General features: G+C 41.1%; 1 protein-coding gene across 4 annotated transcripts in view; it reads left to right on the top strand.

Annotated features, from left to right (window-relative positions):
• IGF2BP3 (insulin like growth factor 2 mRNA binding protein 3) overlaps positions 1 to 16,280 on the top strand; it is a 71,235-nt gene that overhangs the window by 1,566 nt on the left and 53,389 nt on the right. The window contains exons 1-2 of one of the 4 annotated variants that reach the window (XM_053359506.1): positions 2,647 to 3,554; positions 5,425 to 5,485. In XM_053359506.1, coding sequence (XP_053215481.1) covers positions 3,380 to 3,554; positions 5,425 to 5,485 — 236 coding nt within the window. In that variant the 5' untranslated portion in view covers positions 2,647 to 3,379. Of the gene's footprint in view, positions 1 to 2,646; positions 3,555 to 4,076; positions 4,097 to 5,424; positions 5,486 to 16,280 lie in introns of those variants that run through there. The other 3 variants (XM_053359504.1, XM_053359507.1, XM_053359505.1) reach the window with 3 other exon arrangements.

Below are 16,280 nucleotides of genomic sequence, written 5' to 3'. Positions count from 1 at the left end.
ATAGAAATCTTTGGATGTTTTTATTTTATTCCCAAGTAAAGTTAAATGAACACAGCTTATTACCAGGAAGCTCCCCAAATCAACCAAACTAATACATTATAGTCTTGGAAGTATTTTGAAATACTATAAAACTAGACCACTGCATTTTCAGCATTAAATGTATAGTTATCAAATAAATTGAAACAAATTAACTTGTAGTTAAGAAAACATTAGTTTACTGTTTACTTGGTTTAATTTTTGCAAGTCAAGCTGAAATAATTTGCTTGCAGATTGGGCTCTTAATTTTCTCTTAACATCAGAAATGCTTTTTATATACTATCAGGATTTTAATTTTATAAAACTAGCCAGTCCTTGGTCTGCTTCTCTTTTACAAAAATGAATTCAATTATTTTAAAGAAAACATTTATGGAACAATCTGATTTATTTTTTTAGAAAAGTGGCAGATTTAAAACATGTTTGTTCCAATGTAGTAAATTCTGTTGAGCTCTGTGGAACCAATTCAGTGGAACACAATGCAACTTACATCTTTGAATAAGCTTTCTCACATTTCAGTTTAATTTAGTTATTTTTAAACTAGTGAATGTACAATAGAAGAATGTTTAAGTCAAGCAAACAATTATACATTTATAGTAAGCTGTGTTCGTACTTCATATTCAAAGAAACAAACATGCAGTTTTTGCAGAATAATTGCAGACCAAAACTCCCAACTTAATTATTGGTAAAATGAATTCTAGAAAAACCCATATTCAAAGACTTCCCCCTTTTTTATTCACAAATATTCTATCAGAGACTCAGAAACAATTGTACGAAATTATACACTTCAACACTGAACGAAGAAAGGTTAGATTTCTGAACAATGATCTAAATTATAAGATTTTTCCATAAATTAGAACTTTTGTCCTAAATTAGAATTTTGTTCTATAACAAAGTCTAATTCATCTTGTCTAAATAAATTTATGAAATAATACCTGTTCATGAAAAAAGTTGCTTCGCTATAACAATTAGTTACAGGGGCTAGTTACAACTTTTACATGGTTTAAAATACTCTACATTTCTGCATCTTGTCATTCTATTGCAAGTACTATCCTGTTTTCCATTTGCAAAGCATACATACCAAAACATTTGATCGCTACTTTTGTCTGACAAAAGCACAGCTCTAACAAAGGCATTCATTAATGATACTTTTGCAGATTAAAATTACTTTTGCTTACTTTATAGTTTTAGGACTGGAGTTAGTAAGTTATAGCAGAAACAACAACAACAACCCACCCCTATTTTCTCACAAAAATATAGTGAATGTGATTGTCACTATGTAACTAATAAAAGTACTTAACTGTTTACTATACCAATTATGACCCAATTCCTCCCTCCCCAGTCTATGCAGCATAAATGAACCCTTTTACTAAAGTGAATTCTTAAACAAAACCTACTGGATTCCTATATATTAAAACAGTGTTGGCTTTCATTTCCGTATCATTTTCTTCATCTTCAGGCAACATTTTGTTTGCTCTGGAACAAGGCTCCTCACACTCTGACCCCTCCCCCCACAAACCCACCATTGTGCTTTACAAATGTTGAAAATTATGAATGGTTCCTTGAACCGAGGGGGGAGGGGGAGGGGAGAATGGGGGTAGGTGGGTGGATTTCTCTGTGTGCTATGGTAATCCGAGGGCTATGTTGTCCAATCATCCCCAATTTTTTTCTGAGCTAGAAAAACCACCATTAACTCGGTTTAAAAGAAAAAGGGGAAGGAAACAGCTTGGGGTGGAGGTGGGGAGGGAAGGAAAGGGGGGGAGGATGTGTCCGGAGTAGCACGCTCATCTCTGCCCCTGCGCACTCCCACTTTTTAATCACCCTCCAACTGGCCTCCACCCCCTTTGTCCTCTCCGATTCATAACGTTTGAGCGCTAGAACCGCTGCAGCCAACGCTCATCAAAACCGCCAGGAGCATTACTATGCAGGAAGGAAAAGCGGGTGGGTGGGGGTAGGAGCTGTTTCAAGGAGACCCTCGCTTCTCCCTCCCGCCCTCGGCGAGACCCCTCGCTTTTTCTCTGGCGCGCAGCCAATGGCGAGCGAGGGCGCAGGCAGCGCCACCAAACACGAAATCGCAGACAAAAAAGTGGCAGTGGAGCACATGGGTCGCCCCGACGAGGAAAGCATTGTAAGGGGGGGGTCCCCCTTTCCCCAATCGAGCTCGCTGGTTCCCCTCGACCACGAGCTGCAGTTGGCACCCCGCGCTAAGCGGTGGCGCTTTGCGCCAGGAAAGGCACCGAGTGGCCCTTTAAGGCTGCATTTGGCCTCCTTCCTTGTTCTATCTCGCCCCCCCTTTAACCAACCAACCCTTTCCGATTGCGTTGCGAAACGTAGAGATAGTTCCCGCAGCCCTTGCTCTATAAGGTTGCTCCTTTGCCCCCTCCTCCTCCCGGCGAAGGATTTTTTATTTTTTGAACGTCGGAAGCGAAGCTTTTGATATGTGTGTTTGTGCGCGTGTGGAGCAACCAAACGCCGCCGCAGAAAGTAGTAAACAGGGGGAGGGGAGAGAGACCACGCGGTCCCGGCTCCGCGCCCATCCAACCTCCCAGTCTTAAAAACTTGTCCTGGACAGCCAAAGCCAACTTCGCTTCTCCCTCCTCCTTTGTGTGTGTGCGAGCTTAAAACCTGCAGCTATCTAATTGAGGCGTTGGGATTCCTCACGTGAGAAGTTGATTTGTAGTTTGAACACGTGGCTCATTCAAAAAGCCGGAATATTCAAGTGATTTCTCTCTCTCTTTCTCTCTCCTCCCCTCCCCTCCTCCCACTCTGTTTTTCCTCCCCCTTCCCTTCCTCCCTTTTTGGGAGGGGCGGTGCCTACATTCACGTATTGTAACATTTTCATACTCCGCCTGCTGCTGCCAAAGGGGCTTGGGGGCAAGACAAAAAAAGTAGTTTCTCTGCCCCCCATCTCTCCTCCCTTTCCTATCTTTTCTTTTTTTTAACCGCCATCCTAGTTCCAAAAGCGTCGTGATTTTCACTATCGGTTCGGATAACGTTGTGAACCTTCAGTATTCGGATTTGGTCACGGGCTTCTTTCCTTTTTTTTTTAAACTGGTGTGTGTGAGAGAGAGAGGGAGTGAAAGAGGGAGAGAGAGGGGTGGGTGGGGGACGGACGGACGGATACAAGCTGCAGTTGTGTTTTTGTGTGTGTGTGTTTTTAAAGCCCCTTGGCATTTTTATTTTACTCCCTGGATCGTTTGAGGGGGCGTTTATATATATTTTTTGCATTATTGTTACAAGACGGCGCGTGGTGGTGGCGTCGTCGCCGTCGTCGTGGTTTTTTTTATTTTTACAAAAACATTATTACTATTAAGCAGAGCTCTATTTTTTTAATTAAAACGAGAAGATGAACAAGCTGTACATCGGAAACCTGGGCGAAAACGTAAGCCCTCTGGAGCTAGAAAGTCTCTTTAAAGAGTCCAAGATCCCTTTCACCGGCCAGTTTCTCGTGAAGACGGGATACGCGTTCGTGGACTGCCCCGATGAGAACTGGGCTATGAAGGCCATCGAGGCACTTTCAGGTGGGTCCTTCTTCTCCTCCTCCTCCTCTTCCTCCCACCGGCGTCTCCGCTTTTGGTCCCCGTTATCCATCCTCCTTTCTTCCTGGGCGCCATCCTGCCCCTTCTCCTGCTCAGACCCCGAGCTATTACTCCTACCCACCCACCCACCCCTGGGGGGCCACTCGGTTGCCCGCAACGCTTTAAATCGAAATGACCGGCCGCGCAAGGATGCCCCGGTTTGTAGCCGAGGGAAGTTGCTCGGCCAGGCGTCGCCGCGCTGGGTTGAACTGAATGTATTTCGGAGGGCTTCGGCGGCGTTATAATCTGGGGCCTTGAACGAGGGGGCGGTGAGGCTAAGGCTGCTGGTGCTGCTGGGCCGGCCTTCTGCTCTCCTCTTCTCCCCCACCCACCCCCATTTGCAACTCTTAGACGCGCAAACTGTTGGCTTTAAGAAAACCTCGCCCCCCTCCCCCCCTCCCCCCTCCCCTAATGGGGAGCGGGAATGTGGAGCGCGCAAGGCCGCTGCGCTTGGAAGAGCTTCTTTCCCCACATTCCTAGCATGAGTATATAATCTTAAAAAAATACTGGCGGAGAGGTGTGCGCGCGCGAGGTGAAAAGAGAGCTGCGTTTGCGGGAGGAGGAGGTGGTGGGGAGCGAGGCGCGCAAAAAACATCGCCCCTTCCGCGCGCGCGGGCGGGCACGCTCCCGTTCGCTCGCCTCAGACGCATGCTAGGGCCCAGCCAGCAACCGCCGGTCTCCCCCCCCCTTGCGAGGGGTTTCTCCGTTCGCCACAAGAGCACCTCACACGCGCGCGCGCGCGAAAACCCTCGGCCTCCCCGCGCTCTGGCGGGAGATGCCGGAGGGCAGGTGGCGGGGGAGAAAACTGAGGGGGGTTCCCCCCCAACAGGCACCCCGCCAAGGGCAAACGCCCTCGGTCCGCGGCGCAAAGTCGCGCCAGCCTCCCTCTCAATTCGGTGCCCTCGCTCGGCTCCCTCTGAGCGAGGGCGCGCAATCTCCCGGCTTGCTCAAAACCTTGGCGTGTTAACACGAGACGCCAAACTTTGGACGTGTAAACGGAAAGGCCCCTTGTTTTCCCGCTCCCCACGGCGCGCTTGGGACAGAGGTCGAGGCCTGGAGGCCCGGCTCGGGTGCGCGCGCGCGCCTGCACCTTGGGGGTCATTTATTTCGCTTTCGCTTTGGGCTCTCGCGCCCCGAGTAAAGCATGTCAGTTTTTCTTAGCTTCTCTTCTACATCCTGTTTTTGTGTGTGCGCGCGCGCGAAAGGCAGCTTGGCGGGCTGAACGAGGGAGGGTTGTTTGGTTGGGTGGGCTTGTTTGGGTCTTGGTTTTTGCTCCACTCCGCTTCATGGGGGGCGAGGGGGGGCGACTTTGGCCCAGCCGGTCGTGGTAGGAGGGGGCGTATGAAAAGAGCTTAAACGGGTGCATTTCCAGGGAAAAACGCGTGGGGAACACACTCCTTTTTCACCCAAACCACCAGTTCCTGTTTCCTCGTGACGAGTTCTTAGAGGCCTGTTAATCTCATCAGGGGAGGCGTACATATATGCATGTGTGTGTATGTGCAACTGAGTTTTAACGTATCACACTGGAGGATAGTAGAGGTTAAAAGAGAATAACTTCCTGCTTGAGAGTTGCCCTGAATACATTTTCAACCATTTCTCTCGGAACTGGCTCTACTGTACGCCAGGTTCTTGGCTTGTGGCTGTTTATCATTCCCACCATGCTTCAGTTGCTGCCCTGTAACTTTTGGTGAGCAAACTCTATAACATGTTGCATTTGTGTTTCCTTTGCTGTTTTACATCATAAATTCATATCGGGAGTAGGGGTGGAAGAGCACCCAATTAATTCTAAAACCACTTGTATTACTGTTTGTAGGTAAAGTTGAACTGCATGGTAAACTCATAGAGGTTGAACATTCAGTTCCCAAAAGACAAAGGTACGTAATGAATTTATTTTCTTTTATCCCCCCCCCCCCTTTGCGAATGGAAATCTTCATCATTCAGAAGAAACTGGAAGCAAGTTGATCTGATGTTTAGCAGCCTAAACATCAATTATTACTTTGTGATATTAAATCACACATTAATTTGTGATATTCAGTAATGTTGTTCTTATATTAATGATGAATGCTGTCAGGTAGCTGTGGCTTTAAAAGAAAGTTGAACAGTCATAGATGGTCAAGAGTAAAACATTTGAACAATTTCATATTGTGGTTAGGAAGTAGTGGAGCATTAAGAATCAGTGTGTTGAACCGTGAAATAGACAAAACTACAAACATCTTGCCCATCTCGTGTTTTTGTTGAAGTTTGTATAATATTTATGTAGAGAAAGTTTTATTTGAGTCTGTAACCCCACTTACCTTGGAGTAAGCCCCATTGAGTAGACATGATTAAGATTGCACTGCAAGCTGAGGTATTTCTTTATCACCAGATATTTCTGTATGGCAATATGGGAGCCTTTTTTTTTTAATGCAAGGTACAGTTGATACATAGTTAACTTTTTCTGTTTTTTTGTGAAAAGAATACTTTACACTGAGTAATACAGCTTCTGTGGGCCAGGTAGATACAAAGGTTGCTTGAATCTAAATCAAAAACTTTCCTGGAGTAGTTAAATCTGCTTTCATAAATGCATAGATTATGAAGCAATCTTTATTGTGCTGGTATCTCACATTTAACAGATGCTTGTTTAAAATCTTATTCTGTACCCAGGCAAGAATACAGTCCAGATGAAAAAGCTTTTTTTAAAGAGACAGGCATTTTTAGGCCTCTAAAATAGTTGTTTGGAAGTGTTAGCTGCTGATTGTTATCATTTACTTTGGGGAATTAAAATATGCAAGGCTTATTGAACGTTGTATGAAAATTTACGTTGGAACCAGAAGAGATTTGTGGACAAATACAATTAGGAAGCAACCTCAGTTAATGTATTAAGGCATATTGTATCTATTGGCATGCATTCTGGTATGCTTAATACTTGTTTGGTTTACACACTCTGTCTGCATTGAAAATGGGGTAATTCAACTTCTTTAAGTAAACAGATACATATTACTAGTAAAGGATCAATTCTTTTGCGTACCCTAGCCATTTTATAAGTATTTTCAGTATAGTATAATGTAAGGTAGTAAAGTAATGGTTGTATGTGTAAATGGAAATCTTACTGTACTCCAGAAATACTTGTAATAGTGAATTTTAATTATGTTGTCTTGTTGCTGTGGTGTAGTAATGAAAATGTGATTTAAAAATATTCCCTTCCTGATTCTTACTTTTTTCTTCCTTTCCTCCTTTTTGGTGTGCAGTTAAAAATGATGTGCATTAATGCTACAAGTAGCTTTGAAGAAACGTGAAAATTTGTTTAAAGTAATTTTGTGATGCACAAAATTTTCTTTTTTAAGATTTTTGCTATATTTTCATCCTTAATAGAATTTTATATAATGGAGATACAAATCTTTAATGAAATATACAGACACATGTGCTTTGTGGACTTCAGCATCTTTGATATGGAACCTAATTTAAAACATAGGCTGCAATTCTAGTTATGTTTTGGAATAATTCCCATTGAACTCAGTGAGATTTGCTTCATACTGAATCATGCATTGGACTGTAAAGTATAGTCTCTGTGTTTGTGTTTTATAGCCAACATTTCAAAAGTGTACCATTCTTCCGCTTTGTATCTAAGGAATGGACTTTCTGTGCCATGGAGCTATCTTGTGTAGTGTACAGATAAATAACTGTCGTAATGTCCTACCAAAAAAGATGAAGAAATAATGTTATTTACAGATGTTTCTCTGAGTTCATGTAAGACTTCCAGATCAGTTGATCTGCACATCATAAGATGTATATAGGAATTTGCTGTTTTGGAACCCTAGGTTAAATTACTTCTTCACCCTTTCATTTCTTAAACTCTCTTCCTCCCTCGCTTTTTCATTTTAAACAGAGGGTGCATGCTGTTATTACCAGTGGGTCAGGGACTTTTGGTTGGATAAATGCTTCAGTTAGAATTAAGAAGTAGTTTGATACAGAATATGGTGAAGTCCCGTAAAATATATTTATTAAAATGTATTGATATTTTTCAAAAAGTTCAAAGCAGTGCACAGTAGTATATTAATCTTTATCATTGAGCACTGCTGATATGAATGTTCTCATCTATCTGGTTATAGATCTACTTCTATAGAATATATAGTTCATGCTGTGTAGTTGTAGATATTCTCCCTTCATTCATTTTGGTGAGATTGTGCACTAGGGGTAGACACGGGGATATTGTTAATCCATATCCTCTCATAATAGTGTCAGGAGCTCTTACAAAACTAAATTAAATTTGAAAGGCCAGCCTCTGTAAAGCTAGCCTGGTTTGTTATTTAAAGGGAGTTTTAAGGCTCAGCAGTTGCATTCCAGCAGTTTGGACTTTTAGATTGAAAGAGGACACACCCACACTCGCAAAAGCAACCTTTATACCTGCTGTGAAAGGCTGTTTAGGACTGTGGTGTTCTAGAATGGTCGTTGAGACAGGCAAATAGGCTATATTGTAATTGAGTTGGGATAGAGGGAATGGTCTAGATTTTAGTTGAGAGCAGAGAGAGAGCTGTTTATAATATGGCTCTAGCCAGAAGCTGATTTCTGTCTTACTATGGAAACCTCAAGGGAATATGAAAGGAATGTAAAATTTTTGCATTCATAACCTCATGGATCATAGAAAACCTCTAGATACTTTAGGGAAGCTTGGATCACTTCATTCAAAACTTGGAAATGGCATTGTAACAATGCGGGCTGCTAGTCACATGTTACAAAAAGAATGTGGAGTATTCTTAGCTGTGATCATCAGCTACCACAAATGTTTGGGGAAAAAATATGCAAAACAAGATAGTACATGTATATTGGAAAACTTTTGTACAAGCCCTTTAGATACTCCCTAGCTTGCCACAAGAGCAGCTGTTATCTTGGTGGGGCAATATACATACTGCAAACTGATTATTCAAATAGCACTGATGTCATTTGTTGTGTGATGGATGGTTTAGCTTGGCAGGGAGGTGGGTGGGGATCTGATACTGGCCAGCTGGGGGCTGCATATTGAGTCAGTACTTGATGAGCTTGAGTCTTGTTAAATCCTTTCAGATTTCGTATTTCTGATATTTATTCACTAAAACTAGAATCCGTATTATAGTACTGTTTCTGCTTCAAGGTTGGATGACAACCCTGTGGGTTTCAAAACAAAATTTCATGTTTCCCTAACCACATGGGAGTGATGGTTTGGTTTTCAGAAACTGAACCACAACATAAGGTTGGGCTGTGTTGTAATCAGGATTTCTCTTATTCGTTGCGAATACCATGCCAAGTGCAATATAGAATCTATGGAATCAGCAAATTTTAAAAGCAAAAACAGCTTAGCCTTTGGATAATTTGGTGCTGAAAGTATTTAGGCAAGGAAGAAGGCTGAGGATCCAGTGATGATTTGGGGTGAGGTGGGAGCTCAGGTAGCTATTACAGTTATTACATTGAGCAGATGTTGTGCTCTATGTTCCTCTTCGTGTCTTCCATGCAGCAACACATTATTTGCTTCTTGTGCTTCATTCTACATTTGCCTTCCTATCCTATACAAAACTGGTCTTTGCAAAACATATCAAGTTTTGTTTAGAGTCACTTCAAGCAGGCAGGTTACAAAATTCAACTTTATAGTTTCCAAATATTTGTGTATCAAAACATGTATATCCTTCCCTTTTGGTGGGCTAAGAACATTTTTAAAAATATAAAAAGAACAGTATAAAACAAAACAGTTTAAAAACAAACATAAAAATATTATCTGCCACATATACCAAAAGCCTGTCAGAATAAAACAGTTTGTTTCTACATTAGTTATTAAAAAAATTATGTGGGTACCTCAAAGATCTGTTAAAATGGCATGTCCTAAAATGGGGTGGGGAATTTATGACCCTCCAAATGTTGTTGGACTCCCAACAACCCAGCCCCCACATGGTTAGTGATCGGGAATGATGGGAGCTGTAGTACATCATCATCATCTGGATAGCCACAGGACTCTTGCCCCTGGTCTGGAGAAAGTACAAATCTTTTATAAAGTGTAATTTACAGTTTGAAGTCCTTCATATCAAAGAAAAGAAACCTTTAATGTCTGTGGCAGCATGATAATCTTACTGTATTTTGGGCAGAGTTCTAAGTAACATTCAATATAAATTATACTAAACATCCATAGAAAGTATATGGCTATTTGGACCTTTTTAAATGTAGGAAACTGAGACTCTTCTGACAGTTCTTGTTAATTTCTACAGTGTGATACAAAGACTGACCCTTCCAAAATGGAATGTAAGGTATGGTGCTGCTGGAAAATGTCTTTTCATCAATATAAACATATTATTATCATGTTAGTAGATAAGCTTGAGGATGCTTCAGTAAGACAGTATGACTAAAAGAATAACCATGAGGAACCATATCTAACACCTTATACTGAAGCAGGATTGTCCATTTCTAAACCATCCCAATACATAGATTTGGTTAGTAACACATAGTTGGCATTTAAATTTGTTTCCTTCCAATGTAAGCCCTTTGTATATTAGTTTAGGAAATAACACTTCTGACCCTTGTTACTCTTATTAATTGGTATCCCATTCACACTTTTTCAGGATAAACGAAGCAAGCCTAAGTTTGTATTCATATAACGTGAATCTGCCCCTGGCTCCTTTGAATGGAAGGGCAGGGTATAAATTTTATAAATTCAAATAAATAAATCTGTCCTCTTACTTGCTGTTGCTATTCTTCTAAAAATAGTGTTTGTAAAACCCAAATCCAGGCTTAATTACATGTCTGGGTTAGAATAGGATGCTTTTTCTGAGTAGTAGAAAATGCAATTATATTTTGTTCAGAGTGAATGATATTATTTCAATAATTACTTAAAGAACTGAAATGTAGCATTGCTGAACTATTTGACTGCGCTTTGCAAGTTATAATTCAGGAGGTGATCAGTGCCATTCTCCCCTTAAAGCCAGCAGAAACGGAGGGTGCAAGGATGTGCAGCTGCTAACTACTTGCTCTTGTAGCTTCTTTTCTACTTTGTGGCTATAAAGTCAGATGGCAGGGGAGGGACTGACACAGTCTTTGGTTGTATATGTTGCTGTGCTAGGCTTCCTTGCTAGGAATAAATGCCGGCATGCTGTGGCTGCCCACGAACTGGGCACACTCTGTTCCTGCCAGGTCTGAGGGAGACAGCACAGACATGGCAGCCACTGTGTAATGCTATATTTCACCAGCTGGATTAACACAGATGAATATTCTACAACATATTCTGAGGGGGCCCTCAGGCCCTATAGTTAATACTTGTAGATAATTATTACTTAAATTTATTTGTTAAAATAGCTTTTCCAAAAAAAAGTTTTCCAAATTGGTTTATGTAACAAAATACACAGGCGCCAAACAACAAAATTATATAAATAACAGTATAAAAACAGACGCAGGGGATAAAATTGTTACAAAAGCCTTATGGAAGAAGTGTGCTTTTTCTTTTTTGATTGGGGAGAAGGGGTCTAATTAGGTTGTGATTACTTGGAAATCAGATCTCAGGGGCATTGTAGATAGAAGGCTGAGTAAAATAAGCGGTACAGTGTGGTGTGGCAGTGAAAAATTGCAAATTAACTTGTTAGGAATTGCTGGGTAAGGAGTTGAAGCTTTTAAGTACCTGTGACAAAACGTTATTGAAGGGGAGAAGAAGGTCAAGACAAAGAGGATGAAATTGCTTTCGTCCTTTTACCATCCCATTTTCCCACACTGCCCTGCTCAATAGATAGCTCAGGTTCTCCTCTGGTTGAGCAAAGGAGTCAGAGTAGTGGCCTTTCAGTCCCTACAATGCCTTTGTTGGCTGAATGTTGTATATGTGAGCGTTCTCACTCCTGACTAAGCCTCAAAGTCATCTTAGGGGTTTGTCTTGGAAATGAACATAGCAAAGCATGCTGCCGATCTCAAAACACTCAAAACAGTGGCATAGTTAATGAAGGGGAAGATCCGTTCTCATTCCCTTTCCCCTCTGACAACCTCCCTATTAAACCCAATTCCAAGGGAAGCAAATTTTGTGATGTGTCACTTCCTGAAGCCAGCACACCTCCCCAACATCTTTACGTTTTGAGATGGAATGGTCCCTCACGACTTAAAAGATATTCTTTGGCACCTTAGGAGGTGCCCATTTCATGGGGCCAATTTCATTTTACCTTGTGAGATTCCTGAAGTTGAAGAATAGGCTCACTCTGGTCATTTAAAGGAGTCTGTATGTGACGAGGTGATAGGTTTGATGAGGTGCATATTCTCCAAGGCTGCATCTCTCTTTTGCCTCAGACACGAAGGCCTGCCAGTCTCAGCTTTCCTTCAGCCTTGATTCCATAGCCTTTGATTTCCACGGCTCCTTGGGTACGCTAATGTGCAGGAACAGGAGCAATCTGCTGCCCTCCTCCTCCTATGCCTGTTAGTGTCTTGTATGTTTGTATGTATGTATGTATGCCATTTCTGTAGTATAGGATGTGATGGTTGAACCTAGAATTCCATGTGTGATTCGGTTTCTCCCCAACCGAAAAAGGAAGACCTGGGAAAAGTATAATAAATGAAATTACAAATGCTTCCCAGGCAAAGGAAGCTTAATTAATGCTACCTGTACCTCTTGGGTGCTGAGTTGAATAATATCCAGAAGAATCTTACTTTTGATGAGTGTTACATTTAGTTATATACTCATCCTCCATGTTGATTGTTGTAATGTGGTGAACAGAGTCTACGGTATTTGTCCTCCTGTTGATACTTGAGTGTGGCTTCTCTAGATATTGTGGACCTACTTCAGGATTTCAGATATTTACTTCTAACTTGGATTACAATCATTTAAATGGATCCCAAAGGTTCAGGTTGCTGCAAGTAAAAAGTAAAGTGCTTGCAGACCAGGTATCACTAGTTGACTGAACTGGCTGTTTTCTTTAGAAGATACAGTTGTACCTTGGAAGTTGAACTAAATTCGTTCCTGAAGTCTGTTGAAAACCAAATCACAGCTTCTGATTGGCTGCAGGAAGGTCCTGCAGCCAATCAGAAGCCCCGTCAGATATTCGGCTTCCAAAAATAGTTTGCAAACCAGAACAGGCACTTCTGGATTTTCGACATTCGGGAGCCAAAACGTTCGGGAACTAAACTGTTCAAAAACCAAGGTACGACTGTTCTTCATTTATTTAATCGATATATTGACTACTTTGAATGTGTACTGACTCTTGGACCTACGCACGTCTCTCTTTAATGGAGAAGTAACAAGTACCAAAGTTGCTCTAGTCAAATAGCTCATCATGTACAGTTTGCATATTAAGAGTAGTTTGCCAGAGTGATTAGTCCCTGTTTGTCTGTGAATGGCAATGGACACATTTTCCTATATCTATTAGAAAAAGAAAGAAAAGAAGCCACAGGCACAAGGGCTATTTTGGTGATTAATATTTCTGTGCTGGCTGAGTAAACTAACATTGTCTCTGTGGGATGGTTCATTTGAGATTCCTAATGTGAAGTTTTTGGAAATGCGAGTGCTAAACCTTATTGGAACTGGACAGATGTTCTTCAGTACTTTGAGGTCTCATCAGCACAAAAGAACACTGGGCGCTCCATGTGAACGTTTTCTAAGTATTATACCTGTGCATTTACATTTTGCTTGAACACTTCATCAAGAATTCCTCTTTAAAGAGAGTCTGGAGAGCCTGTGTTAGTGAATGCTTTTTATTATTACTCCTTGCCCGTATAATTTGTTTCTCTCTTCGGTCAAATGAAACGTGCTTCATTTAATCCTGAATAAGGTGTTCCTCTTTCTCTGGCTGTGTGCAGACCCAGGGGACGCTCAGAGAAAGAATGATTTGCTGCTTGTAGTTTGTGCTCTTACTCTGTCGGTGCACTTTGAGTTTTATCATCCTTCGGTAGTACACAATCATCAAATGTAGATGATTCTATAAATAGCCATTCTATAAATAGGCAGGAGTAGAAGAAAGTCACAAAAAAGCTAGTTTAAATTGTGTAGAGAAAATTTACAATATGTTTTGAGAGAAGCTTTCTGATGTTCCTTTTATAAACCATACAAATGCTATTATTTCCCTGCATCTTTTAAATATGTAAAAGTTTAAAATACTTTTGTTAGAGCCCTTTAATTCTAGAAATCTAAAACATGAGTCTGTTAATGGAGCTCAGTTCTTGCCTATCAGATGTGTCTGAAATGGCATTTACTTTACATAAGGAATATTTTGAAGTGTTTAGTTTATATGGAAGATGTTATTAATTTTGGCTTAGATGTAGCATATTCATGTCTTGCTTCACACATGAAAGCACTTATCTATATGTAACAATTTCAGGGAAACTACAAAATTTATCTAAACGTGTGATTTAATATTCATGTTTTTACACTGTGTGTATGCCTGCCAGGCATAAGTGTGTATTTTTGAGTATCTGTGTGTGGTTATTTTTTTATTTGCTTGGAAAAATGTATTAACTGCTTAATCAAATAGCTTTCTAAATGATGTACATAATAAAATTGTAGATAAAACACAGTTAAAATCCACAAACTATTTTTAAATATATATACATAATTATAAAATAGATAAAATCAGTTAAATTTTAAAAATTAATATAGTAACTAAATCATGTGCTTGGATAGGCATGCTGCAACTAAAAAAAATAAATTGCCAGGTGTGTAATGCAATGTAGTGAGGGCATCTGCCTAGTTCTATCCTGTGAACACACAAATGCCTTTGAACTGGGATTCGGTAAAGTGAATTGCTCCTCATTTTTTTTGAGATGTGTGAGATTAAAAACCTCATCAGTTCATGCTGGTTTAATTGCTTGTGGATTTGCCTAGAACTTTTCTATCCTGGAAGCAGTGTAGAACTTGTCTATGCTGGAAGTAGAAGTGTATTGATAAGAATTTTTAGCAAGCTTTTTTAAAATTACAAGGTTGAGTACTGTTAAGAACAAATCTGCAAAATGGCTTTTTGTTGACTGTATGCCCTTTTCTTGATCAAAGCTTCCGGAAACTGTCTAAGGAGCTTTTTAGTATAATAGCTGATTTGGTGTCTTTTCTGTGTTTGTGCTTTTTAAATTATGTACTGCTAAGTTGATATTAAGCAGTTCAAAATTTGTGGTGCATATGTAGTCGAATAAAATGGAAAAGTCACACTGGATAATGAAGGGGAAGTCACATTTTTAAAACTTTTGTCTATATATCGAAATCATTTTGCAGTCAGAAAACTAGCACTGCAGGGAATGAGCAGGATAGATCTTTTTTTCCAGTGGTGTTTTCACTTGCGGGAAGTTTTGAACATGAGAGAGCAGTAAACCCTCCCCCCTCCGAAGTTTGAATTGGTGTAGTCCATTGCAGCACAGAATATAGTTTGGGATCTACTGGTTGCATCTCAGAATGGGCTTCCAGTTTCTAGTGGTTTAACCATAGCAACAATAACAAATCTTTTTTTTTACTGCTTTGGTAGTATAAACACTATACCTTTAAGGCACATTTGAGGCATATTTCCATCCACAAAGAATTCTGGATACTGGAGTTTGTAAGGGCTGCTGGGAATTTTAACTTTGTAAGGGGTAAGCTACAGTACACAGAATTGTTTGTGCTTTAAAGGTATTCTGTGTGTGCAGCCTAGTGGGCTGCTAAAATCTAGGAAGCTTGAATTCTCAGCCTGAGCATGTTCTCAGAGCACCTTGTGTCATAATTCTGTGTCTGCCTTCCTGAGCCACACTTCACAGCTCTAGTTAGTGGAAAAATGAAGTGCCTCTGGCAAGCCTTAAACCTGCCCACCCTATCTGTTGTCTTAGGACTCTATCAGAATCTGCTGCATTTAGATGCTGTCAGAATGCGACAGCAGCCACACCCTGGAAAACTGGCTTGCTAAACCAGGTGAAGGTAGCTGATGGGTCTCAATCCCTCAGTGAGTTAGGCTCTGGTGGATTGAGCAGAAAAGACCAGTAGTGGGTCCAACAGTCAAGAAGGTGGTTTCTGCACATGGCACCAGCTGCATTTTGCACCTGGCTGTCAACCACTTGTTGTGACCAAGTGAAGATGCACTTGTGCTAGGATGGCGTCTGAGGTCTCCACCGTCTAGAGTTGCATGCCTGGGGATCCTTGGATCTTTCCTGTTTTCACACACTAACAACACATCCTGTTGAATTCTATTTGTGGTATTTTATCTGCACCATCAGAATGAATTTCAGGAACCAAAAAGTTGTGTTGAAAAATAAGATTTTCAAGCCATCTGGCCCCACACTGGCAACCAGACATTCTGTTTTGGTGACACTAACCCTGGTTTAAGGAGCTATTTGACACCTAGCATATATATCTGAGTTTCTAACACAGCTGGGAAGGTAGCCCATCTAAAACCTCTGCTGCCTTGTGGAATCGCTTCAGGGGAAGAAAAAACTAAGAAGTAAATCCTACTTAAATCTGCAGTTGAGTCCCTTGCACACCTCTTTCCAGCAACTCCTGCAGCCAAGCTGGGCTTTCCTTTGGACCACATCAGCGAGGCTGAGGGAGGCAGTGTTGTTGTCTGGGCAGTCCAGGACCTCCATACACACTGCCCAGGCTTGTGTCCCAGGAAGGTAACTTCAGTACTGCTAAGTCAATAGTTTGACCACCCCTGGAGGCACACTCCATTGTCTCTTGAGGCAGATGGATGCCTGCAACAGCAAGAGGCAAAGCCTCACTTCAACCAGTTGTCTGTAGCTTTTCTTCTTCCATTT

The sequence above is a fragment of the Podarcis raffonei genome, chromosome 12 (genome assembly GCF_027172205.1).
Source record: "Podarcis raffonei isolate rPodRaf1 chromosome 12, rPodRaf1.pri, whole genome shotgun sequence".
Classification (NCBI taxonomy): Eukaryota; Metazoa; Chordata; class Lepidosauria; order Squamata; family Lacertidae; genus Podarcis; species Podarcis raffonei.
Note: the sequence above shows the minus strand (reverse complement) of the source record. Positions and strands in the feature narration are given on the sequence as shown.